Below are 26,837 nucleotides of genomic sequence, written 5' to 3'. Positions count from 1 at the left end.
TGATCCACCTGCGTCGGCCTCCCAAAGTGCTGGGATTACAGGCGTGAGCCACCGCGCCCAGCTTATGTTAAGCTTTTCTAATAATCACTTCCAAAGAAATTAAGCTAATAAATGTTCAAAATGATTTTATATAAATCTTTAGCTCTGAGCTAATATGTACAGCTAATCATCTCTGCATAAACAATTTGTTTCAACTTTTCATGTAAACATAGCAAAAATTCCTGGAATGCAGATTTGAATAATTACACTTGAATTCTTTTTAATTTTTTATTAAAAATTAAAGAAACACAGCTAAACAATTTATTTACAATTGTACAATGTTTGAAACGGCTATCCTATTCCTGTTAAAGCTTCATATTTAAAAATGTCTACATGATATGTGCTTGTACAAGGCTTGAGTATCAAACTGAACCACAAATGTGACTTTTGCAGCTTTATTGCACAATGATCCACATAACACGGCATTATTTGCTTAGCTTAGCCTACGTCATAAAGTGCTATTCATATATGGGAAAGTAACAGCCTGCTAAACAATGAAATTCTCCATGATATTTTCTACTTGACTTGAGGGTAAAAAGCTAATTTAATGCTACCAGCCTGAGTAACAGATTTCCATTAAAAATATAACAACAACAACCAAAAACAAAAAGAAACAAACAACAAAAAAACAGGCCTAAAAGTTTTGGTTACTCTGTTAAAACACGTCAAAAGCATTTCACAAATGATTACTGCTACAATGAATAACAGTAGTTTCTGAACATTTTAACTTCAAAAAAATGAGTAGTTTAAATAAAAACCACCTACCTGAAAGAATGTCTTTCAAAAACAAGACACACAGTTTAGATAGAATATAATTCCTCGAATTAAAAGATATTTTAAAGGGTACATAGTCATTGTGATCTTAGTTATCATTTCTAAGTAAATTTGCATTTTTACTGGCTTGTATTAGAAATGCTTATTAGCAGGGAGAAACAGAAAATGCTACACAAGTGAACAATGTTATAAAAATTTATATGTAATGCTACTAAAATATATAATAAACTTTTCAAACATGTAAATATAAACCAGGAAAACCTGACAGGTAATAATTGTGCCAACACTGAAAAGCACAAAACACAATAAGGGGGTAAAAGAATAAATATGACTTTAGTATCAGTCCATCTTTACCAATATAATCTGAAAAATAATTATTTGACATAAGAACAAATATTTTCACAGAATAAGAAAAATTGAAGATAAATTTCTCTGAAAAAAAGGATATAAAGTGAGAAGTTTAATGTGTTAGCTGAGAACTTTGTGTCTTCTGCAAAAGAAACCATGCTTACTACTCATGCCGGTAAACGAGTGTTACAGCTAAGCAGACTCTTAAAAATGTCCTTAACAATACAGTTTGTGATCTTAACAAAAGAGTAGTATTCCTTTTCCAGGCAATATACTTTTAATAGTCACACACTTGTTTAAAATACATAATTTTCCACTTAAATATACTACCATTTTTTTTGGCATTTTTCTTTTTATCTATCTAGAACTTTGTTTTCCTATTAAAAAGAAATGCAAGACACACTGCTTAATACTAATTCCTATCCATAAGGCATTTTTAAAATATCTTCTCTTAGGACATAAACATGATATTAAAAAAAAAACAAAACATCAAACACAAGAGAAGCATAATAAATACTTTTGTATCCCCCCATAATAAAAGTGTCAGCAACACCAGCTGACATAAATAAATTAGATATCCTGTGCATAAAGAAAAAGACAATCCAGTTGCAAAGTTAACCGTTTCGGTATGAACTTGGAAAGAACGTCTTCACTTCATCATTTGTGAAAGGCAGAACAATGACATGAAAGACACAGGCTGTTTAGGTTTTCTGTATTTCAAGATGAATCATACACAAACACAAGTGTGGTGACAGATCACTCAGCGATATGTAATTAGTTACAAAGGTTAACGCTAAGGCATTGCTTTGCTCATAGTTTTTATCCTGAGTCACATCAGATGTTTCAACTACATGTTCTCTTGGTATTCCAGATATTTTGCTGTGATGGGTTCTTCAAGCTGAATTCCTCCACTGCCCATTAATGCAAATGCTGGATACAGTGTATGTGAACAGTCCACTTGGCGCTCATAAAGGCATTTCATGTGATCCATATCATAGAAACTTACTTTTCCTTTATCATAGTCAAGGAAAATCCCAATGCTTGTTGGCATAGGAAGAACTCTATTTTCAGGATCATTAGAAGAAGTCGGTGACTTGGGTATAAAAAATTTCTTCATGCCTATAGTAACTAAGGTAAAGGGTTGTGAAGAATCAAAACAGGCATCCTCACTTCCACTGTCATGCCCACTGTCTTGCTCATATCTGAAACATAATATACAAAGCATCTGTATCTTCAACCACAGGTCTAAGTACCTTCAAAATATTTTCACAGGGTAATATATATTGATGTAAGGTTAAAATAATCTTTACACCAAAAGCTTTCTATTAAAATGAAATCAAAAACATAAAAATAACATATTGCCATTTATAATTATACCACAGACTCAGTCCCAAATTCCATCATTAAACACTGTTTTTACTTAGTTATATACACAAGGGTAACCCTAGAAAATCATGGATAATTTTGGCCTTCCAAAGAGTGAGGGAGCAGGCAGTGAAGGAACTGGTCAAACATTAATTTTTTTTTTTTTTTTTTTTGAGACGGAGTTTCGCTCTTGTTGCCCAGGCTGGAGTGCAATGGCGCGATCTCGGCTCACCGCAACCTCCGTCTCCTGGGTTCAGGCAATTCTCCTGCCTCAACCTCCTGAGTAGCTGGGATTACAGGCACGCGCCACGATGCCCAGCTGATTTTTTGTATTTTTAGTAGAGACGGGGTTTCACCATGTTGACCAGGATGGTCTCGATCTCTTGACCTCGTGATCCACCCGCCTCGGCCTCCCAAAGTGCTGGGATTACAGGCTTGAGCCACCGCGCCCGGCCCCAAACATTAAATTTTTATAGCAACAATCATATAGAGTCATGCACCATATAACAATTCAGTTAACAACAGACCTCATATACAACAGTGGTTCCATAAGATTATGATAAAACTAAAATATTTTGGCCAGAGTGGCTCATGCCTGTAATCCCAGCACTTTGGGAGACTAAGGCAGGTGGACTACTTGAGGCCAGGAGTTCACGACCAACCTGGCCAACATGGCAAAACCCCGTCTCTACTAAAAATACAAAAATCAGCCAGGCATAGTGGTGTACACCTGTAGTCCCAGCTACTTGGGAAGCTGAAACACAAGAATCACTTGAACCCAGGAAGCAGAGGTTGTAGTGGACTGAGATTGCGCCACTGCACTCCAGTCTCGGTGACAAAGCGAGGCACTGTCTCAAATAAAATAATTACTACTGCTTATTGATGTGGTAGCCACTGTAAGGCTACTCATTAGGTTACCTGTAAGTTACCTGTAAGGCTACCTGTTACATGTTTGTGGTGATACTGGTGTAAACAAACCTGTGCCACCAGTGTATAAAAGTACAATTACACACAATTATGCACATTATGTAATACTTGATAATAAGTGACTGTTACTGGCTTATGTATTTATCATACAATGTTTTTATTATTATAGATTTACTCCTTCTACTTATTAAAAAAAATTTTAACTGTACAACAGCCTTAGGCAGGCCCTTTAGGAGGCTTTCCAGAGGGTAGCATTGTTATCCTAGGAAATGACAGCTCTATGCATGTTACTGCCCCTGAAGATCTTCCAGTGGGGCAAGACATGGAAGTGGAAGACAGTGATATTGATTATCTTGACCCTAGATGGGCTATTGTGTTTGTCTTCATTTTTAACAAAAAGCTCAAAAAGTTAAAAATTAAAAAAAATTAAAAGAAAAAAACTTACACAATAAGGGTATAAAATAGTTTTTTTATAGATGTACAATGTGTTTGTGTTTTGAACTAAGTGTTCTTACAAAAGAGTTAAAAAGTTTTTTTAAAAATTCAAAGTTTATAAAGTTTATGGTAGTGTACAACAATGTTCTAGGCCTTCAAATTCCCTCACTGATGCACCCAGAGAATTTCCAGTCCTGCAAGCGCCATTCATGGTAAGTGCCCCATGAAAGTATACAATTCATCTTTTATCACATATTTTTATTACACCTTTTCTATGTTTAGATACACAAATACTGTTGCCTTAAAATTGCCTACAGTATTCATTATAGTACACGCTCTTCAGGTTTGTATTCTAGGACCAAAAGACAATTCCATATAGCCTAAGTGTATAGCAGACTATTCCACCTAAGTTTGTGTAAGAACACTCTATGGCCAGGCATGGTGGCTCATGCCTGTAATCCCAGCACTTTGGGAGGCCGAGGTGGGCAGATCACGAGGTCAAGAGATCAAGACCATCCTGGCCAACATTGGTGAAATCCCGTCTCTACTACAAATACAAAAATTAGTTGGGCATGGTGGCACAAGCCTGTGGTCCCTGCTACTCAGGAGGTTGAGGCAGAAGAATCGCTTGCACCCAGGAGGCAGAGGTTGCAGTGAGCTGAGATTGCACCACTGCACTCCAGCCTGACAACAGAGCAAGACTCCGTCTCAAAAAAAAGAACACTCTATGATGTTCTTGCAACAATGAAATCGCCTAGCAATACATTTCTCAGAACATACTCCTGTTGTTAAACTAAAGCATGATTGCATAAGGAAATACAAAAACAAGATGTGTGCCCTAATCCAAGGAATGACCAGGCTAAGTGAAATAAATGAGCACTGTAAAACAATGCAAGAGAAAAAAGCATGTTTAATTCTCCTCCTAAGAACTCTATTTCCTGTTTGGGATTTCTACATGGATCTATGAAGCAAACAAAGGTTATGATGCTTTTCACCTTTATCATAAAACAATAAAAACTTATGGAAAATTTTGATACATGTTCCCCACTTTTTTCAATATGCATATGTTGCTTTTCATATATTTTGGATAATACTGCATCAACAATGTTTACTAGGTTTTTTCATTTCTAGTATCTCTCATGTTATGAACTTTTTAAACATTAATACTAATATTCTATCAAGTGGGCATGCCACTATGTTTTACTGTTACAATCTTCAGCATTATATAAATTTCTCATCTTTCTGCAAAAAGCTTTTCCTATCATTCAGATTAATTTGGGATACTGTTCACGTAAGTGGTCAAAAATTATTTTTCAAAGCTAGTTGACCTTACTCCATTTAAAAGAACTAAACTGTACAATCTTCATTAGTCAATCTCTTAACAAACTGGAATTCTTTGTTGTGGAAATATGTCTACTATGACCCAATTCTGAAAAGGACTTATGGGAAAGTTTAAAGAAACTGTGTCCCATAAGAAAAGAACAACTTAATTGTGAAATATAACAATTAGAGGCATTGTGTTATATATATGGGTAATTTTTATCACATAATTTAGGTAACATGTAAAAGACTTTCAAAATTTAAAACCGTGAAGCTATATCATAATCAAGAGATATCCAAAACAGATTTATTTTCTCATGATATTAAAAAGTAACTGCTAACTCTCTTTATTCAATGTGTGATTATAAAAACACCTGGCTCCTTTTCTCAATCAAGTTACAGCCAAAATACTTGAATTTAAGAAATAAGAAGTATATACTCCAAATGTAATAGAGCCAAATCTATTTTCAGACTTACTTTTAAAAACAATTATCAAGCTCTAGATCAATACAAAAACCTACCTTGGACTAACTGCATCCCGAGGAGAACGGAGCCATTCTTGTAGTTTATCGCTAGAAGCAACTCCCACTTTTACCAGGTATGAATACGGTTCCACACGGAAGGCCCAGAAGTGTTTTCCTTTTGTAATGCCAGTATCTCCAATGATGTAGTCTAAGCTTGTGTAATAACCCACTTGGATGCGTTCCGCAGCAAGCAGAAGATTATATCCAGCTCTACTCTCTACACGGTCTCTCTTCAGGTTCAGCAGGAGGTGTTCGTTATTATAGCCACATTTTTCATCAAAGAGGAAGCTGAAAACTAAATAGAGCTTAAAATTAATATCAGTCTAAAAATTATCATTGCTGTAACTTGTTAAACCTAATAGGTTTTCTTATAGAAATTACTGAAAAGAAGCAGGAAGAGGGAAGGTGGTGTCACACTACCCCAGACAACTATAACAATCCAAAACCCGACTTCGCAATATATCTTACCCAGTATATTTTCTATACCTAAAAATCTTCAGAAATCTCAAAAAGCAGATGAAAACATTTTAAATATATGTGAAAATTTACATATACGGCTCTTTGGAATAGAGATAGCAAATCTATCATTGGTATTTCACACTACTGAATTTGTTCTTTTATCTTTGTTAAAGATAAATAATAAAGAGTTTTATATTTTCATAAATATCTATATTTTCTTATTGTAAGTTTTGTTAATTTGGGATATTCTAGCTATTTTAATAAAGCTTTTTCTTTTTCAACCAACATGGCAGACATAAGAAATATGGGACAGTGTATTAAAAAAACAACAAAACAAAAAAAAACAAAACAAAAACACAGCTTTTGGGTTGAGAGAGATCTGGGTTTGAATCCCTGCTCACGCATTTAACTAGAGTTTGATGCAAGCTTTAATTTCTTCATTTACAGAATGGAGATAACACCACTCCCGTAAGTCTATTTCAACTCAAATATATTAAGCATAAAATTGGCTGCTAGCCAATGGGGAAACAATCCAAAAGTCTATCAAAAGATGAAAATGTGGTAAATACATACAATAGAAAATTATTCAGTCTTAAAAAGACATTCAGATGCTACAACATGGATAAATCTTTAAATAAGCCAGACGTAAAAGGACAGATATTGCACTATTCCAGTTATATGAGATAACCTAGAATAGGCACATTGATAGAGACAGAAATTGGAATCAAGGTTACCAGTCTCTGGGGAGAGGCAGAATGGGGTTAACTATTTAATGGGTACAGAGTTTCAGTTTAGAATAATGAAAGTTAAGGAGATACAAGTGGTGATAACTGAACAATACTATAAATGTACTTAATGCCAATGAGCTGTATACTTAAAAATTGTTTGTTAAGATGATAAATTTTATCTTTACTTCACAAGTTTATAAATGACCTCCAGGCATGGTAATGCACACCTTTAGTCCTAGCTACGTGGAAGGCCGGAGTTGTTTGAGGCTGGCCTAGGCAACACAGTGAGACCCACCTCTCTCTCTTCCTCTCTCTCTCACTATATATATATGTATATTTTTTGGTTTTTTTTTTTTTTTTTTTAAACAGGCTGTTAGCAGCTGGGCATGGTGGCTCATGCCTATAATTTCAGCACTTTGGGAGGCTGAGATGAGCACATCACTTGAGGTCAGGAGTTTGAGACCAGCCTGGCCAGCAGGTGAAACCTGGCTCTACTAAAAATACAAAAATTAGCCAGGCATGCTGGCCCGCATATGTAATCCCAGCTACTACTCAGGAGGCTAAGGCAGGAGAATTGCTTGAACCCAGGAGACAGAGGTTGCAGTGAGCTGAGATGATGCCACTATACTCCAGTCTGGGTGACAGAGGCAGACTCCACTTCCAAAAAGAGGCTGCTAGCAAACTACAGCCATTAACCACATGTGAGCCGGCTATTCTTCCTGCTAATGCCTATTTTCTGGGCATGATCTATTTGTGCTTCCTCTCAATCTCAAAAAGTCTCCCAGTTTGCACAATAAATTTAAAAGGTCACCCTAGTCATGTATCTTCTCTCAGAAAATGGAAGACAACCCTTAGCACTTCCTCTCCTCCTTCCCCCGTCCACTATGTGATTGAAAACAGCATTCTGTCCAGGTTTGTTTTTCTTCCACTTTCAGTCAAAAAGACTGGAAAAGGAAGTGGAAATAGCATAAATCATAAAATATTTACTTAATACTTGCAAATTTATCCCAAAACTCCATTGGATTTTATTAAAATTCAAGAAATACAATTTTAGCCAACTTTGTATGTCTGTATTCCAATTTTTTAAAAGCCACAATGTGCATGAAAAACAAATTGTGCTTTTCTATTTTGAACAAAAAAGGAAAAGTCAGAGTGCAGAAAATATGGGTATATAAGCCACTAAAAAGAGGCAGGGAGCAGTGGATCTAAAATACAATTAAAGGTATGTCTAAGGCAGAAACTGAAGGGGGAAAACGTTTTCCTCCTAACCAGGCTGAGCTCAACTTTGCTTCTAAATATCCCTTGTTCATGGATACATCACAGTGAGCATCAACAAAACTTTAAAGTCATTCTCACTCTATAAAAATCTTTCGGTACTCTATATGTAGTATCAGTGGATTTATTACTTGGAAAGGGAGGGAACGATGACGGTATGAGGAGCTTTTAGCACAGGAGGAAACGCTATTCATGTAGTTCTAATAAATGGGTTCCATCCCTATTAGCTGAGAATTGCCAAGTTAAATTTAAAACATCCAGACAAATCAGAATTAGATTAAATCAAAATTATATTTTAGGATATTATACCAATATTTAAAAAAAATACCTACCTAGATCCTGTGTTTTAGAGATTTCCATAAACTAACCAAAACTATAGAATTATATACTTAAAACTTTTAAGGTAGCATTTATGCTATTTTAATCCCAACTTAATAGCTCTGCTCACCCAAATTTCTTGCATATTTTTCATTATCTGACATCAGTTAAAACCTAATCCTGTTCTCAGTCTAGAAGGTAAAAATTCAAGTATTCAGTTAATTTCTAAATCCCAGCTGGAATAGAAGCTACTTCTTCGGAGTCTTAAAAACAAAAGCTGGTTTCATTGCAGGTCTACATGGAGATATTGTCTAGTCTACTTTATCAAGGTCTCTTGCAACTCTATGATTTTTTTATCCCTGATATTCACCATACCTGGAGCTGGAGGAGTATGAAGAATTAATTCTCTGCTGCAAGGACTACAGATTGAACCCTTGTAAGCTCTTACTCTGAAAGCATAGGTACTACTGTTTTCCAGGTCTTGAATTATTTTACTTGTTCCACACACTTCAACCTCATTCCATGACAACATTTCATCATCTCTGTTGATCTTCCGATATTCAAGAACATAGCTATCAGCTTTATCCTTTTCTGGATGTTGCCAATTTATCAACGCATTATTATAAACTTTGCTCTGTTCCTCATTGATCTCTGGCACATCTATGCCTGAAAGAATTATGAAACAGAAAACAATGTTAAAATATTGATATTTTAAAACCTGTGTTTTTCCTCAATAAAAATGATATATAAGCAATATTTAATGATTTCTATACTGTCCAATAATTTTCTAAATTTATAATACACAAAAAACTGTTAAATATTTTCATATATTTTGTATTTAAAAGATATATTTATATTTGTAACTGAAAGGAGAAAGAAGAATGAAAAAGACAAAAACTGTCTCAAAACCACAAGTAAATTTTTTTTAACCACATGCCTTCTACCTACTGAATAACAACCCAGGACTTGAAATTTTTTATCTATGTCGTCCCATAAGCAAACTATTATTTTATTTTACTTAAAGTTCTGGGGTATATGTGCAGATCTTGCAGGTTTGTTACATAGATATACACATGTCATGGTGGTTTGCTGCCTCCATCCCTCCATCACCTACATTAGGTATTTCTCCTAATGTTATTCCTCCCCAACCTCCCCACCCCTGCTATCCCTCCCCCGGCCCCCCAACAGACCCCACTGTGTGATGTTCCCCTCCCCGTGTCCATGTGATCTCATTGTTCAACACCCATCTATGAGTGAAAACATGTGGTGTTTGGTTGTCCTTGTGTCAGGGTGCTGAGAATGGTTTCCATCTTCATCCATGTCCTTGCAAAGGACGTGAACTCATCCTTTTTTATGACTGCATGGTATTCCATGGTGTATATGTGCCATATTTTCTTTATCCAGTCTATCACTGATGGCCATCTGGATTGGTTCCAAGTCTTTGCTATTATAAACAGTGCCACAATGAACATACATGTGCATGTGTCTTTATAACAGAACAGTTTATAATCCTTTGGGTACATACCCAGTAATATTGCTGGGTCAAATGGAATTTCTATTTCTAGATTCTTGAGGAATCGCCACACTATCTTCCACAATGGTTGAACTAATTTACACTCCCACCAACAGTGTAAAGTGTTCCTATTTCTCCACATTCTCTCCAGCATCTGTTGTCTCCAGATTTTTTAATGATCTTCCATTCTAACTAGTGTGAGATGGTATCTCAATGTGATTTTGATTTGCATTTCTCTAATGACCAGTGATGGTGAGCTTTTTTTCATGTTTGTTGACCACATAAATGTCTTCTTTTGAAAAGTCTCTGTTCATATCCTTCGCCCACTTTTTGGTGGGGTTGTTTTTCTCTTGTATATTTTTTTGCTGGTTCACTCTAATGATTACTTCTTTTGCTGTGCAGAAGCTCTTACAAACTATTATTTTAAGATTTGTCTGGTAAGAATATCAAACTCTCAATGAATACTTTTTTTTTTTTTTTTTTTTTTTTTTGAGACAGAGTGTCTCTTTGTTGCCCACTGGAGTGCAGTGGCATGATCCCGGCTCACAGCAACCTCTGTCTCCCAGGTTCAAGTGATTCTCCTGCCTCAGCCTCCCAAGTAGCTGGGACTACAGGCATGTGCCACCACGCCTGGCTAATTTTTTTCTATTTTTAGTAGAGATGGGGTTTCACCATGTTAGCCAGGATGGTCTCCATCTCCTGATCTTGCGATCCGCCTGCTTCAGCCTCCCAAAGTGCTGGGATTACAGGCATGAGCCACCGCACCTGGCCACTCAATGAATATTATATCACTTCTTTCCATATTCATATTTTATTCTGTAGAGTTGCAAAGCAAATTAAGTTTTCTGAATATGATACATATTTTTGTAAGAAAATCAGAAACTTAAAAATACATATTAAAAGATTTTAAGTAACTCAAAAGTAATTACTATAACCTTTCTGTATAGATCCTGCCAGTGTTTTCCCCCTCAAAGGTACACTACTACATGGACATATCAACATTTAACTGTTTATTTTTGGAAAAGGTTTCTGGTTTTTCACTAAAATAACTAAAAGCTAAATCTTTGTACATATGCATAGTCCTTTCTATAGAGCAATTCCCAAGCTTAACTGCTGGAAACATATGGTAGGAACAATAAGCTATAAAAGCTACACACACATATTTATGTCAAATCACAGAGAAGGACATGAAATAAGAAGCAGAAGTCTCTCTCCTCTCCTTATTCCCCAATGTATAAGCATGTCTGTGTATGCTGCATTTATACAACTGAATGTTATGCAGCCATAACGAGATCTGGAAAGTTATCCCAAATAATTTTAAAATTAAAAAAAAAAGTTACAAAATAACACAAATAGTATGCCACCTACCCCATACCCTTTTTCTGTCTTTTTTTGAAACACAGCTTACTAAAAAGAAAAAGGTGCATGTAGCAAAAAGTGAGGGGAAGATCCATCAGCCAGAAGCTAGGTGACGACTATCCCATTCTCATCCATCCATTTTAGTGATTCCTTGCTATACGCCGGTATAACCCAGGATTACCCACCCTCAACCTCACCTTTCCAGCAACCATTTTGGGATTCACAGGGAGGAAGGACCTAGGACTCTGAAGTAAGCATATATATATATATATATATATATATATATATATATATAGTATAATATGTATATAAACTATTCAAATATACATTTTGGAAACAGAGTATAGTGTATGAAATACAATCAGCATTTTAAGTGATGACAAATATATATTTGAAAAGATAAGATAGTCATAATAGGTATCAGATTCAGGTATACATTTGAAAAGGAGGTCACAGTAATCCTTCAGAGTTTTAAACTTTTAACAAGACAAATTTCCTTTATTAATATACAAATCTACAAATCTGTACCTATAAAGTAAGTACACTATAATTACTTTGTAAGTATTGTGATTGTTCACCATCACTATAAGAGAAACCTTCGAGAGAGGAATTAGGTAAGAAAAGAGGAAAAAAAGGCAAGGAAGACCTCCCTGCTAGGGGGTAGCAAAATACAAACACAAGCAAGTGTTATGGGCTGCTCTACATCCTCCCCCAGTCCCCCACACCCCACCTCTCACCCCTAGAAATTCACAAGTTGAAGTCCTAACTCCCAATACACACCTCAGAATGTGACTGTGCTTCAAAATAGGGTCTTTAAAGAGGAAATTAAATTAAAATCAGGTCATTAGAGTGGGCCCTACTCTAATATGACTGGAGTCCTTACAAAAAAGAGATTAGATCACACACACACAAAGGGTGGACCATGTGAAGACACAGGGAGAAGACAGCCATTTATTAACCAAGAAGAGAAGCTTCAGAAGAAACTAACCCTGCCATCACCTTGATCTCTGACTTATAGTCTCTAGAACTGTAAGAAAATGAATTTGTTTAAGCCACTCAGTCTATGGTACTTTGTTACTGCAGCCCAAGCAAACTAATATAGCAATGTAAACAGCCTGCAGATTCTATGTCTAGGTTTCTGTCCAAGAAACACACATACACATGCCCCACAAAATTCTGACAAGGATGTGTGATACAGCATTGCTTATAAAGGAAAAAAAACAAACAGAAAAAAGTCTCTTAGTAGGAAAATTATTTATTTAATTATGAAATACTGCAAACAGTTAAAATACAGCTTTAAACCAAAATTTCCTATATTAACAAATATTTGTTAATTTTCTAAAAAGAAAATTTATGAAAAAGATACACACAGCATAATGCTATTTATACAATGTTTAAACATTGTTTAATGGAACATAGTTTTTATGAATAAAAACAGTTATAAAAACATAAATAGGGTATGATCTCAGGATGGTACGGTGGTGTTGGGCAAGTGAGATACCGCTTTATACCGTCAAACTTAGGAGAACTTGTGTTTTCTTCAACACAATACAAATTCAGACAAAAAGAATGAGGTTTTTGCCTTCATTAAGACTTACCGCTAGAGAAAAAAGACAATTCTCCAAGAAGTTCTGTTTGTTTAGAGGTATTGACAACATAGTCTTCAAAAGAAGTCTGAGCTGCAGGTCTAAAGCTCTTCAAAGATTCTGTGGCTTTCTGTATTCTGCAGACAGATATTATATAAAAATGATTATTTAAGATTGCAAATCAGACTAAATATCTGCAACATGATTAACAAGAGAAAACCCACACTTCACTCAAAATTCAAGTTAAAAATGAAGCAAGACGTACCTCACATTAACACAGTATTAAGTGCCACTCAGAGCTAACATGAGGGTACACAGCAGCATTTAATGACATTGCTCAAGAGGTTCTAAAGCTAGAAGTAAGAAGAATACCTGAGGTGGAGCTGCTTTGCTGTCTGCACAAAGCAAGACTGATCTGTCTCCTTTAGCACTTCTTGAGCGTATCCCACAAGTCCATTGTTCTCTAGAAGTCCCCGGTACTCTTCCATTTGAGTCTGAAATTTGTCTAATCTTAGTTTCTTAGATGAGTCAATTGCTTTCAAAACAGATGATTTCCTCTCTTCCAGAATTTCAAAGAGCTTTTCAAAATGTGTAATTGCTTCTTCTTTAGCCCTCTCTCCATTACACTATGAAAAACCAATTTATCCATTACACTAAGATAAAACAAAGCATCGACTCATCCACTAAACCCAAATGGCTTTCCACAAAGTTCTACATAATTACATATCCTCTATATGATTACAAAATCACCAAAACTCAATAAAACCAACCTAGATATTATAAAGAAAAAAAGTTTTGTCTGACTAAAATTTTCAGAACAATATTTTGGCATCAAATATACTTAGCAAAGAACAATTGACAACTTTTATTCAGATTTACTTTGTAATTTTATAATATTGTACTTCTTTAAGTTTTTCATCTCCAAAGTTTGGCAATAGACAATTTAGTCTATTAGATAACAATCTTTCAGTGATATATAAAAATAAATCTGAAGCAGAAATGAACTGATTTAACCAAAAACAGAAAAACACAATTCCAGAGTTTTGAATTCATTTCAAATTCAGAAATGTTTAACCCTTTCTGCGCTACTCCAACTTTTAAATACATTTTAAGTCACAAAACTAAAATAATTACATTCGTTACTAAGATATAAAAATAAAAGTATCTTCACATTAATTTAATAATTAAATCCTGGCTTAGCTGTGTGACCATATATTAATGATTTCACTTCTTTTTCTTTTTTCTTTTCTGAAAATAGGGGATTAAAAAAACTGAAGAACTTCTCTTCCCGTCTGTGAAGGGCATGGTTTCAAAGGCAGGAGTTTCCCCGCTCCACCCGGGAACCAGATGAGTTTCAAAGGTAAAGTTCTTTGTCTGGGTTTCCCACACCTGGGTTAGGTAGAGAAAGCCAGGTGAGGCTCCTTTGTCTCAAAACACCCAACGAAAGCTCTGGGAGGAGGGGGCTTTGTAACTCAGGAGTTGTGGACCAAGCAGCCAATCCGGTATCAGAGTCCAAGATCAATCACTACAGAGGAAGTCTGAAAGAACTCTCACTGGACCAGAACATGAAGGCAGAGGGAATAACTCAAGGGTTAAAACTCCAACTGCTCCTACCTATAGGGATTCCTTCTCTGGGTCCCCTCACACAACACCCGGAGCCCGCTTTCTTTTTCTTTCTTTTCTCTCTCTCTCTCATAAATCACTTTTCCACAAAACTCATTGGGTCCATGATATTTATTCAAACAGCAAACTCACCATTCCTTTGGGACCCCTGTCCCCATTCTTCTGGGTTAACGAGGCTAAGAATCTCTTTGGAACGGGGAGCTGAGTACTCCCTCGATTACAAAACCATTTAGATTTTTGTGAAGATTTTAAAAGGTTATTTACATAAAGTACATACCACAATGTCACATACTCTAAACATTCATACAAACTGTCATAAAATGATGCCATTGTTAAACAGTCTGAATTCCTATAAAATCAGAGCTCAACATGATTTTGAAAAGACGGGCAGAGCACTACTAAGCACTTATCATAAGACTCATAGACAGCAGCCAACAGATAAAGTCTTCAAGAACATTCTTAAAAGCTGACAATATATGGCAGAAGTGTACAGTGCATTTTCCAATAGCTTCTAGCCAACATGTATAATAAAAGGAAATTTTTTCCAGATCTCTTCCTATTTCCTAACCCCAACAGCCTCATATTTTTAAAAGGGAAGGAGCAGAAGATAGTGACATTTTGATAGTATTTCATTGACATCACAACATTAAACTCAGAAATATCATTATATATAGATTTTTTTCCAGCTAAGTATAATTACAGATAAAAAAGACAGCATTACCATCATCACTGAGTAAAAGGCAAGAATGGAGGCAAGTTATGTAGTGTAAATAAAGATTCTGATAAACCTACAGATACAGCTTAGGCAAATGATACAAAACAACTCAATAATGTCCCCAGGATCCCAAGGAATCAGTGTCTATATGAATACTTAATATGTTAAGTTCCTCAATTTTGAACCTATTGATGACAAACCCCCAAACAGACTCTGGGTCTTTACTTCAGAGGTGAAGAGCAGCAGGACTGAGAGGACCAACAAACAAGGCTATTAATAAAATGACCAAAGATGCAACACTTGAAGCAACCTATTAAGGTGATAATCTGCTTATGTTGAGAGATTATACCAAACTAACAGTCTACCATTTAATCTGACAAAAATATGAAAAAGAAAACACCACTTTAAACTGAATGGAAAAATGAGTGACTTAGGGCAGTGAATGCAATCAGTAACGATCAGGAAAATAAATTAAAAACAAAAGCAGTGCTGGTAATGGTGTTAATTCACATGATTTTTCAATGATTTCACCTCATATTGGAAAAAACATTTCTTCAACTAACAGCGTCATACTAGCTGGGATGCTTTTATGTTTAATTACTAAAAAGGATCAGGAGTAATGGCTCAACTTTGTTTCAAACAGAGAAGCAAAACAAGTATACAATAAAGTCAATGAAGAATATTCGGACTTTTAAAATAGCCCAATCGAATCCTCTTTTACTATATTTTTTAAATGCTGCTGCTTTCCAAATTTTTTATTAAAGCGTAATACACAAATGGAAAAATATACATGTAAGTATAAAGAGTAATGAATCTTCATACACACACTCAATGTAACCAGCATCCAACAGAGAATCCAGATTAGATAAAAGAACATTACCAGTAACCCAGAAGCTTCCATATAAGCCTTCCAGATACTAATCTACCCTCTTCAACTCTAACATCATTATCTAGTTTCACTTTTTTTGGTACTTTCTATAATTGCAATCAGATTGTATGTATTCCTTTGTATCTGGCACCTTCCTTTCAACATTACTGCAAGATTAATCTACACTGTTATGTGCAGCTGCAGATCATTTTTATTGCTATTTATATTCTACTGTTAATGGGCATTTGTGTAGATCTTACTTTGTGACAATAACAAACAAGGCAGCCAAGAACATTCTAATACACGTCTTTTGAGGAACATATATAGGATACAGACTCACGAATACCTGAAATTTAAAACAAACCTGGTCCAAGCCACATATGGTGCATTTTCCAAAAGTGATCTATTAATTTTTTAAAACGTAATAAAAATAAGTAAAACCTTTCATTTCCCTTACATTACTATTAAATACTTTTGAGATCTTGTTAATTGCCACACAAAGAGTTAATCATTTTTCCCTCTGTGTTCCAATATCATTTAATGACTAGCCATATCACAGAAGTGATCGCACAACATTATAATTCATTTTTTACATTTGTTTCCCTAGCCCCAGAAAAGCAGGGGTGAAATCTAACACAACTTGGTATTCCCAGCACATATATTACTCTCAGGATTTTATGAACAAATGAATGAATGTCTAGATAAAATAATAACTTAAAATATGCAAGTTAGTTTATCACTTACCTCTGTTTCTTTCATTAACAAGTTTAGTTCAGAAATCTGACTCTTCACCTGGCTTTCCTTACCAATAAGGTAATCAATATCCTTTGAAAGCTTTTCCTGTTGAAACACATTCATAATACAAATGGACAAAATGGAAGTTTAACAAAGACCTTGCAGAAATTTTTTTTTTTAATAACACAGGACTCATCCTCTTCTACAGCCTCTGATAAACAGATAATAAAATCAACTATGGCCATTATCATTATTAACCCAGAGTAAACAGTTAATGGCCTTAGGAACAGAGGGCCAAAGGATGTACGAAAGGTTACAATCAGGTTGGAAAAGAGAACAAGGTAATAATGCTTAAATTAGTCAAAACTTCTGAATATAAAAATACTACATTTTTATTGTTTCATAATCATTCCTAGAGCTCCTACTACTAAGGCTTCTAAGTAAACTGAAGAGTAGCAATTCAAATGGTTTTGTCTTCAGATTTTATAATTCTCTCGCAAACACCCACGTGCATACATACACACACACACACACACACAAACACACACCCCTATACACTATAGGAATAGCAACAAAAACCCTTCCAAAATAATACTCACAGTCCATCACAGCTTATTAAATAGTTACACAATAAGGAAAATACAGTTTTACAAAAACAGGCAATTTCTAGAGCTCACTGAATAATCTGTCTGTAAGGCAGACATTCTGAAATAAGTATAGTTTCTTTCCCATAGGAATACCATCAAAGATTTTGGTAAGATCCCTGGTCTTGCCCGGAAAACCTACTCTGAAATATGCAAAATGCAAAACACAAAAGCCCTTAAACACCATAGGGTAAAAAGTTATAACCGAAAAATGTATTTGGAGTCTAAATAAGAACATCCAGAAAACGTCTCTCAAGCTGTAGCCCTTACAGGCCAATCTGAGCATTTCAGGCTCAGTTACCACCGGTGCTCTAGAAGAGGGCACTATTAAACACTAAACACTATTCCACAGGCTGAGAGGCACTTCTCAGCACCAAGTTGAAAGTAAAATGACAATTCTAATACCATCCCTATCAGGCCCATGTGGAGACCAGAAGTACTAGGTGCAAGTGGTGGTACTCTTTTTTAACTACACTAGCAATGAGATAAATTTGGCCATTTAAATTGAAGTAAGGCTTAGGTCTATGATAGCAGCTTAAATTATAACTACAAGATAGAATATAAGTTAATGGGGTCAAAGAGGTAAGGACCAGAGAAGAAGAGACGACAGAATTCAGAAGCATGATCTAAAAGCACCACACTCTCTGATTTTTAATGCTCAAAGTATCTGGCCAACTTTACTTTTATCTGAGAATAGCTTTTATCTGAGACAGCTCCAGTCGTAATAGTCCCCTCAAATCTAGCCAGTTTTTTTTTAAAAGACTAGATCAATTTTAACCAAGTATCAGGATGTCCATTTATTCACAGGTCTCCAAAAAGTGTATGTACCAAACACTGAAAATAAGCACTGAAAATTAAAATATAAAAAGACAAGGCTACCTCTAACTCCTTTAGATGAATCAGGACCCCAGTTCTCTAGGAACTAATCAGAGGCTAATTTCTCAGGGACTCCAAAATTTCTCAGGAGTTTTTTTCTGGATCAGTGGTTCTCAAACATTGGTGTATATCCGAGTCTCCTGAGGGCTAACCAAAAACCCTAAAGACATGCAGCTTAGTCCAATGAGCCACAGTTTGTAAGGCATGTACCTAAGAAGAGACTGTTGTAAAGAGAAAGAACTCCAAAGAGGCACAAACCAGTGTCCCTTACATATTCAGCAGTTGTCATCAACTCTTGTGTGTAAGGAAACTGCGCAAGACCAGGCAAAGAATCACCCTAAAGCATCCAAGGAAACAATCCCAGGAGCTGATACAAGGCTGGGAAGAGTGCCTGTTCCCCATCGGCCAGTCCAAAAAAAAAAAAAAAAAAATCACTCAAAATTCACAGGACACTGAAAAGAGTAATAAAAGGCTTTTACTTCAATACTTAGGTAAAATTAGCTCTTAGAACTAAATGTTGTTTTGTCTTGCCTCACAAAGTAAGACCCCAAAGTTTCCAAGTAACTTAATCACATATTCAAAGAAAATAGCATTTGTAGGAATACAAAAGTGTCCAATGCCTGGCAGCCAATCAAAAATTACCAGGCATGCAATGTAGCAGAGAAATATAAACTCTAATGAGAAAAATAATCAATCAAAACTGACCTACTAGTGAAACATGAAAAAATTAGTAGGCAAGAACAGTTAAACAATTATATGTATTCCATATGTGCAGAGAAGATAGAGCACAACACAAATATAAAATGCAAAACATGAAATAGTTTGCATATATGCAATTATATAGAGGCAAAAAAATGCATACACATACTGTTAAAGAGAGGAAGGAAAATGGGTAGTAGGTACATAGATGATTTCTTTAAAAATATTGTTTAAAGGGAAAAAGAATAAAACAAAAAAATAGTGTCATACCACTGCCTGCTTTGCTGCTGATTATCAGATTTGAAAGTTTTAAACATTATCAATAAAACTAACAGAAAGGAAGTATTTCTAAGGGTCCACCAGAATGAACAAAATACTAATTCTAAGAATCAAGTGTCTTAAAAAGCCACAACCCTTCAAAGTATGTCTTTCCTATGTACACATCCATTATAAAAGACATTGGGCTCATTTAGGGATCATGATGAAGTATCCTTCATCCTTTTCTCTTCCCTCAGAATTCAGAGCTAATACAACATGGGTATCAATATATGCCAGGTCTTATCAGTACTACAAAGAACTGCTGATCAGGAATACTAACAACCTAATAGTAACACTTTAACTCATTTTAGTAGAAAAAAGACCATATAACACAACATGATTTTGTAAATGAAAAAGTTAAAGGCATAAAGTTACAAAGAATCAAAATTCTGTTCCAAAAATAAGTCCTACCTTTAAGGTTTTGTAGGCACTGCTCATAGTGGTTACACGGTGGTTGGAATGATTACCACCCAACTTACAGAGATGGCAAACGGGTCTCCTACATAATTCACAGTACATGTTTATTCTCTCTGTTTCATGTTCTGGGCACATTAAAATCTATTGAGTAGAGAGTGAAAGTGAGATTAAGGATCTAGGTTTCAAGTAATCTGACAAACTACCAATATACAAAGATTTGCTTTATAAAGCCACTAAATAAAGCCATTTAAGTGAATATGAATGTAAAAAGAAACAAAAATGCTTGATATATCACATGAAAATTCTCTATATCAGAATTACTATTTTTCAATTTGAGTGTTCAAATGAGTATATGTACATGTTACCTAGGGGCATACCCCATATCTCGTCATAATATGTAGATGTTATTTCTCCAAAACTTTTGGATAAGAAAGTGAGAGTTTCATTCCTATCAGATTCAACTGGAATCAACACTCAACCAAGTTAAAAAGGCCATCTGACCACACTGACAAGGCAATTCTTAACGATCAGAGTCAATATTTTTAATGAAGTACCGTAACACTTTATGAGACTCATGACCTTAGTAACAGAAATCCATTACTAAGAGTCTCAGAAAACTTCGTAAGCTTCTAGATGTGTTTGCTTTTACAAATTACAAATGCACTGACAAAATTTGGAACTCTTTTTCTGATTTATCTACCTTTTTATTTACTCTGTAAACTATCATCGTAGAGGATTAAAAGCTATCTGATAAATAACATAAAATTTTATGTAAAATAACTTTTCATTTGACAGAAAGGGGAGATTCCTTTAAGTTAGTATGTTAATAAAATCCAAAAGTTGTTAAAGATTCCAAAATATTAGATTTTAAGCAACTGTAACTGGTCTAATGACTTACAGACATTCATTTATTTATTTGAGTCTCACTCTATAGCCCAGGCTTGGGTGCAATGGCATGATCTCGGCTCACCGCAACCTCTGTTCACTGCAACCTCCGCCTCCCAGTTCAAGCGATTCTCCTGCCTCAGCCTCCCAAGTAGCTGGGATTACAGGCATGTGCCACCATGCCCAGCTAATTTTGTAACTTACAGACATTAAAAATGAACAAACAAAAAGTACAATATGGAAAGTCCTAATACCAATATGTAGGTTCAGGAGAAAAACAATTGGAAAATATTTCAAGTTTATCAGCATGTCCAAGTTTTCACATGCCCAAAGCCATTACATTTGAAATAAAATACAAAGTTTGTCTATCTGCAAGAAAGGATCACAATAACTCAACTTTATAGGTAAATAGTCTAGACCAATAGAGACACCATTTTGGACACCAATTTAGAATTTTACTATATTGAGTAGCACTACTTAAAAAATAAAATTTTTCTCAGTATAACCTATTCATATTTCTTTGGTCTTCTCTCATCTATCTTTTATTACATTTGTAAACAGAAACTATAAGACTATATTCAAATTTTCCTTATACCTATAATTCACAAAAACCCAAGCCTAATAAAATTCATTTAATCATCCAAGGTTATTTCATGGTAGAACAATTATTATCAATTTAATTAATGATTTAAAAGAAACATTAAAACAGGTTGAAGTCACAATTTTTTTTTTTTTTTTTTGAGACAGAGTCTTGCTCTGTTGGCCAGGCTGGAGCGCGGTGATGTGATCTCAGCTCACTACAACCTCCATCTCCCGGGCTCAAGCAATTCTCCTGCCTCAGCCTTTCCCAAGTAGCTGAGATTACAGGTGTGTGCCACCACACCTGGATAACTTTTTTTGTATTTTTAGTAAAGATGGGTTTTCACCATATTGGCCAGGCTGGTCTTGAACTCCCGACCTCAGGTAATCCACCCAATCTCAGCCTCCCAAAGTGCTGGGTTTACAGACATGAGCCACTGTACCCAGTGAAGTCACAAATTTTTAAAAATTGATGGCTTTGAGCCTTTAAAATGAGGAACATAATTGAGAATTAAAAGCTATCTACTGCCAGACTTACACAGTTTGGGAAAGGTCATTCAAAATGTAATAGCATAGATTGTTTTTGCCTTAATCTACCAATCCTTCACTATTTAATATAAAAAATAGTAACAATTTCAAAAACCTTTTGAGATTTTTCTTCTCGATTTTTTTTTTTTTTACTACAAATTAAAGGTTTTATGCTTAGGAATGCAAATAGACTTTTATACACAAGTTACTAAGTTATAAGGACTAAGAACTTTGAAAAACTCAACAATAGGTTTTAAAAATCTATGTAAATCAGAAAGAAGTGAAGATATCAAAAGATCAGTCTTCTTTCCAGGCACACAGCAGGGCAAACAATACATAAACTTCTTTTGGACAATATGAAAGAAATTACTCAGAATGTTTAAGAAATACAAATTCTACTTCAGATAATCACAAGCTACAAAATATTAGGCTCTAATCACCATTTTTCATTGTACAATTTTAGCTAACTAAAAACAGAAAAATATGTTTCGCAGTCAAACCTTTTAAGCAATTATGGATTTATCACACTAAAGCACAAAAAAGCTTTTTATCTTTAACCATTTCAACGTTAAAGAGTATATGTGAGAACTTTCTTTAATCAGAGCTGACACGATGGACATTCATTGTATTATATCACGCTGGACAGTAACAGAAATAAACCACAATATTGCCCTCTATTAACAAAGAGTTTTAGCCTCACAGTAAGTAGCTCCAGCAACTAGGCCTTAAGTTCTAATACCTGCTTTTAAAGTTATTTCCTTTCTGTCAAGTTCTAGACTCAATAATTTATTGCATAACATTAAGTTATATAAGTTTCATAACATTAAGTTAAAATAACATTCTAACTTAATAAAAACTTCACTTACTTTGGGCCTAAAGTTAGTAGTTGGGCCAACATACTCATGCTGAGCTTTTACAGTCCCCCAAGGATGATAAATTTTGAAGCATTCATTACAGTAACTTGCACTACAGTCCATGCAGCTTTTTGTAGATTCTTGAGGTGGTGGTTTACAAAGGTCACACATAATAGCTGTGGCTGCCCTAGCTGCCTGCCGGTATCTTTCGACAATAGTCTCCAAAGTGAAGTTTCGAAACAGACCATTGATTCCTCGTTCTCCAAGATCCACATCATGCTCACAGCCAGGGCAAGGGAAAATGGTTGTCCTCGGGGTCAATGAATTGCGCTTCCAGCCTGTGTAGTTAATATGTCTTTGTTTAGTTACAGCAGTAGGAAAATGATTAGAATGAAGAAAAGAGGAGTCATGTCTTAAAGACATAACTACAAACACATCACAAAAACAGTATCCAAAGTGGCTCCATGTGAATAAATTTGAATTGTGATTTTAAAAGTTTTCCTTAGTATACAAAAGACAAGCCCAAGTTACTAAATATTTATCAAATCAAAAAGAAAAATATTCTATAGTAAGTCCACATAAAACCCATACTAAATCAAACACAGATAGGTAAAACACATAATACAATACGACATGTGGTCAAGATCTTTTAAAATTATATAATAAGCATTTATAGCTACCTTTATATGCCATAGCCAAAGACATTTAAATGAACACAGTCATAGCTGACTGACAGGAAATGAGTCAATACATGAAAGAGCAGGGGTCCCTAGGACAAGGCCCATGAAGAGGCGCCAGGCAGATCCATAAACTATTTGAAATTGTGCACAAAATATCTATATACATATGCAAATTTTCTGGTTAAGACCCACAGCTTTCATCAGATTTTCAAGAGTATGCGATGTGACCACAAAATTTTTAAGAACACTGCAACAGAGGGTTTCCCACTGTAGTATTGTTTTATCTGGAAAAATTCAGTAGGGAAGATCATTAGTTAATTGAGTGCAATCTATAGAAAAGTGAAAAATTCATTCATAGACCTATAATTTAGTGATTTTAAAAAGGGACCAACCATTTAATATCTTCTTATGACCTGAAACAAAGAATCATTAAAATTACTTAATTCAGTAAGCCAAAAATTACCACAAAAATACTACCAATAATTAACATATATACACAATGATGACCTTAAACATCACATTTTTGTTCAGCATTATTATCCTGATTTTAATAAATCAAGGAACCAACGCATGACAGTCCTTACCCACTGTTTCACAGGAATCCAGGGTTGTCCATTTTCCACAGGAGCATGCATATCAATTCCCTCATTTGTAAATCTGCTCTTAAGAGTATGAAGTCTTAGTTGCTCACAAAATAACTCCCTTAACATAAACACAAACTTCTTAACCTATGCCTTCTTTCACACTACCATGTATTCAATACCAAAAGTGAATGGTTAAACTTAGTATACCACACTATGAAAGGTATTGAAACAGCTACATCAATATAGCCTTTGCATATAACTGTCATCACTCAAAAGAATATCTTAAAAGATGTCTGATATGGTATCAGTTCAGGTAAAATTTAGCAATCAGCCTATAATATTACTTATTGGAAGGGATGTTATAGCATGCTATATGGCATTGGGCCCCAAAATGTACTTATACAACAAACATGCAGAAAATTTTTAGTATCTTCCTTTAAAGATATTTTACCTTTATATTTATAAACATTAATGCATACAAAAAAGCTGCCCATACAAATTTGAAAATCCTAAAATATATGAAAGTAATAATTCTAAAAACATGCAATACAATCCAAAATCTTTCACACCACAGCAGGCATACAATGAAATAAGCAGCAAAGCTACTTTTAAAACACATGCCAATGAACGCCAATGAAAACTTCATTTAGGAAAACAAAACAAGCCAAACAATTCTAGAAATGATTTGGTGCAGTGGTCAAGTTTAAACAAACGGAAATTCATATTTAATTGCAGGTTTCCACACATGAACTAGGTGATGAAAATTTAGAGTAACAGAAAACTAATCTCAACAGTTGATGTTAAAAAAATGAGTCGTTTTTGGTTTTATGAAGATTATGATCAATTAAGTAATGGGATAAAGAAAAGTAAATAATGACAACAAAATCATGTTTTAATATGCACGCTGGTGACACCCAAATTTGGGTCCTTAAAAATTTGAAGGAAAAAAAAAAAAAAGTTTTGTCCCTTTTCTGTATACCTCTGCTAACATGGTGTAAAACACTAAACTTCTTAAATGAGATATTAAATTAAAACATATAATTTTTCACAACTCATTCAAATAAGTATCTTGGCTATCTTTCTAAACAGATCTGAAAGCTCTCAAATATTTCTTACAAACGTGAAAGAAATTTTTTTTATTTCATCTGTCTTATACTTCTTTCATGGTTTTCATAGAAACAAACAGATGTTCAGAGCAATAAAGAAAATGAGAATCTTAGGATATTCTGGGAAATAAACCTAATGAAAAAATCAAGGCAATGGAACTAAGAACAAAATGTAAGAGTCAACTTTCTACTTTGTATAGCTGTGCTATCCATTAGCCACATGTGACTTTTAATATTTAATTAAAATTTAATAAAATTTAACATTCAATTATTTGGTTATCATAGCCACATTTGAAAATCTCAAGAGCCACGTGTAGCTAATGGCTACCGTATTATATGATACAGAGTTGAACATTTCCATTATAGTAGGAAGTTCTATTGAATAGTATTGCTCCATTACATTAGACAATGTAAAAGAAAAATAGAGGCATCATGGCGGACAGGAGAAAGGACGAGACTGCAGCTCCGACAGAGCAGCATGTGGAGGCCCGCATCGTGAAATTTTGCTCCAGAACGACTACAGAAATTAGGAAGCCGGGAGGACCCACAGACACACTGAAGGAAGCAGATTGCTCCTGCAGGACCCAGGAGACACCCCAAATACTTCAAGTACTCAAACTGTGAAGTAGAAAAGGGAGACTGTCTGCCCCCGAACACACCTCCACTGGGGAAACTGAAGGCCTGGACAACAGGAGAAGATTTTTGACCTCACCTGGAGCTGAGTCAATTTAGAGAGCTGAGTGAAATACAAGGGTAAAGGAAGCAGCAGGAAAACCCCTGGAAGCTCAATGGACCCCCATTAACTCATTTTTGCCTGGCCTCACGGGGATCCTTCGGGAGGGTGGCCAGAGGCTCTGGGAAAAGGCCATGGAGGAAGGAAATCTCCAGATGAAGTTTCTAACAATTTGAACTGATCGATAAGCCTCCTGGCCAGAACTTGGGAGACACTGTAAATCCAGTGTACAGACTCTACAGGCAAGAGAAGAAGGAAAGCCATACTTGGTTTTGCAGCTAGGAGGTGAGTAGACTTCAAGTTCTCAGCCCTGCTCACCCACTGCCTAGAAACAAACTTGGTACTATTGTGGGGGGCACAGTGGAAGCGACACTGGCCCTCTGGATTCTGTGAGAGCTGGGGGAGACCTGTGACTACTGGCTTTCCCCGACTTTGCTGACAACCTGCATGACACACCAGTGGTGGCCATAATCCTACTAGGAATGTAACTCCATGGACCTGGGAACCTCTCAGGTCAGCCACATATGGCTGGGAGCCACACAACCTCTGAGGGAAGCCCCCAAATCAGCCACAGCAAGAGCTGCTCAAGGAGAGTCAGAGCTCAGACACACCTAAGCCCTGCCCCCACCCAATGGTCTTTCTCTACCTACCCTGGCAACTGAAGAAAAAAGGTATATAATTTTGAGATTTCTAGGGCCCTGCTCACTGCCTGTTCCTCCCCATACCACCATAGCTGATGCTCTCTGGAAAGTGACACCTCCTAGCAGGAGGCCAACCAGCACAAAAATAGTGCATTAAACCACCAAAGCTAAGAAGCTTACAGAATCCCTTTCATCATCTGTCAGTCACTTCTATCAGGACAGGTCCTGGTGGTATCCATGACTGAAGGACCCAAAGATGGTTCACATCACAGGACTCTGTGCAGACAACTCCCACTACCGGCCTGGAGCCTGGTATACCTGCTGGGTGGCTAGATCCAGAAGAGAGAACAATCACTACAACTTGGCTCCCAGGAAGGCACAT

At 35.6% G+C, this 26,837-nt stretch overlaps 1 protein-coding gene across 4 annotated transcripts in view; it reads right to left on the bottom strand.

The window, feature by feature from the left end:
* Positions 1 to 253: 253 nt before the first annotated feature.
* The window catches only part of TRIM36 (tripartite motif containing 36), a 56,564-nt gene continuing 29,980 nt past the window's right edge, over positions 254 to 26,837 (bottom strand). The window contains exons 3-11 of one of the 4 annotated variants that reach the window (XM_032274321.1): positions 23,784 to 23,804; positions 22,724 to 23,049; positions 19,860 to 20,006; positions 16,921 to 17,016; positions 13,343 to 13,596; positions 12,983 to 13,107; positions 8,888 to 9,178; positions 5,730 to 6,027; positions 254 to 2,363 (exon numbers count right to left, since the gene is read on the bottom strand). In XM_032274321.1, coding sequence (XP_032130212.1) covers positions 2,009 to 2,363; positions 5,730 to 6,027; positions 8,888 to 9,178; positions 12,983 to 13,107; positions 13,343 to 13,596; positions 16,921 to 17,016; positions 19,860 to 20,006; positions 22,724 to 23,049; positions 23,784 to 23,804 — 1,913 coding nt within the window. In that variant the 3' untranslated portion in view covers positions 254 to 2,008. The remainder of the gene's footprint in view (positions 2,364 to 5,729; positions 6,028 to 8,887; positions 9,179 to 12,982; positions 13,108 to 13,342; positions 13,597 to 16,920; positions 17,017 to 19,859; positions 20,007 to 22,723; positions 23,050 to 23,783; positions 23,805 to 26,837) is intronic. The other 3 variants (XM_032274328.1, XM_032274325.1, XM_032274331.1) reach the window with 3 other exon arrangements.

The sequence above is a fragment of the Sapajus apella genome, unplaced genomic scaffold (assembly GCF_009761245.1).
Source record: "Sapajus apella isolate SASKATOON/1434 unplaced genomic scaffold, GSC_monkey_1.0 scaffold1, whole genome shotgun sequence".
NCBI lineage: Eukaryota > Metazoa > Chordata > Mammalia > Primates > Cebidae > Sapajus > Sapajus apella.
This window is presented reverse-complemented; position numbering and strand designations above follow the sequence as displayed.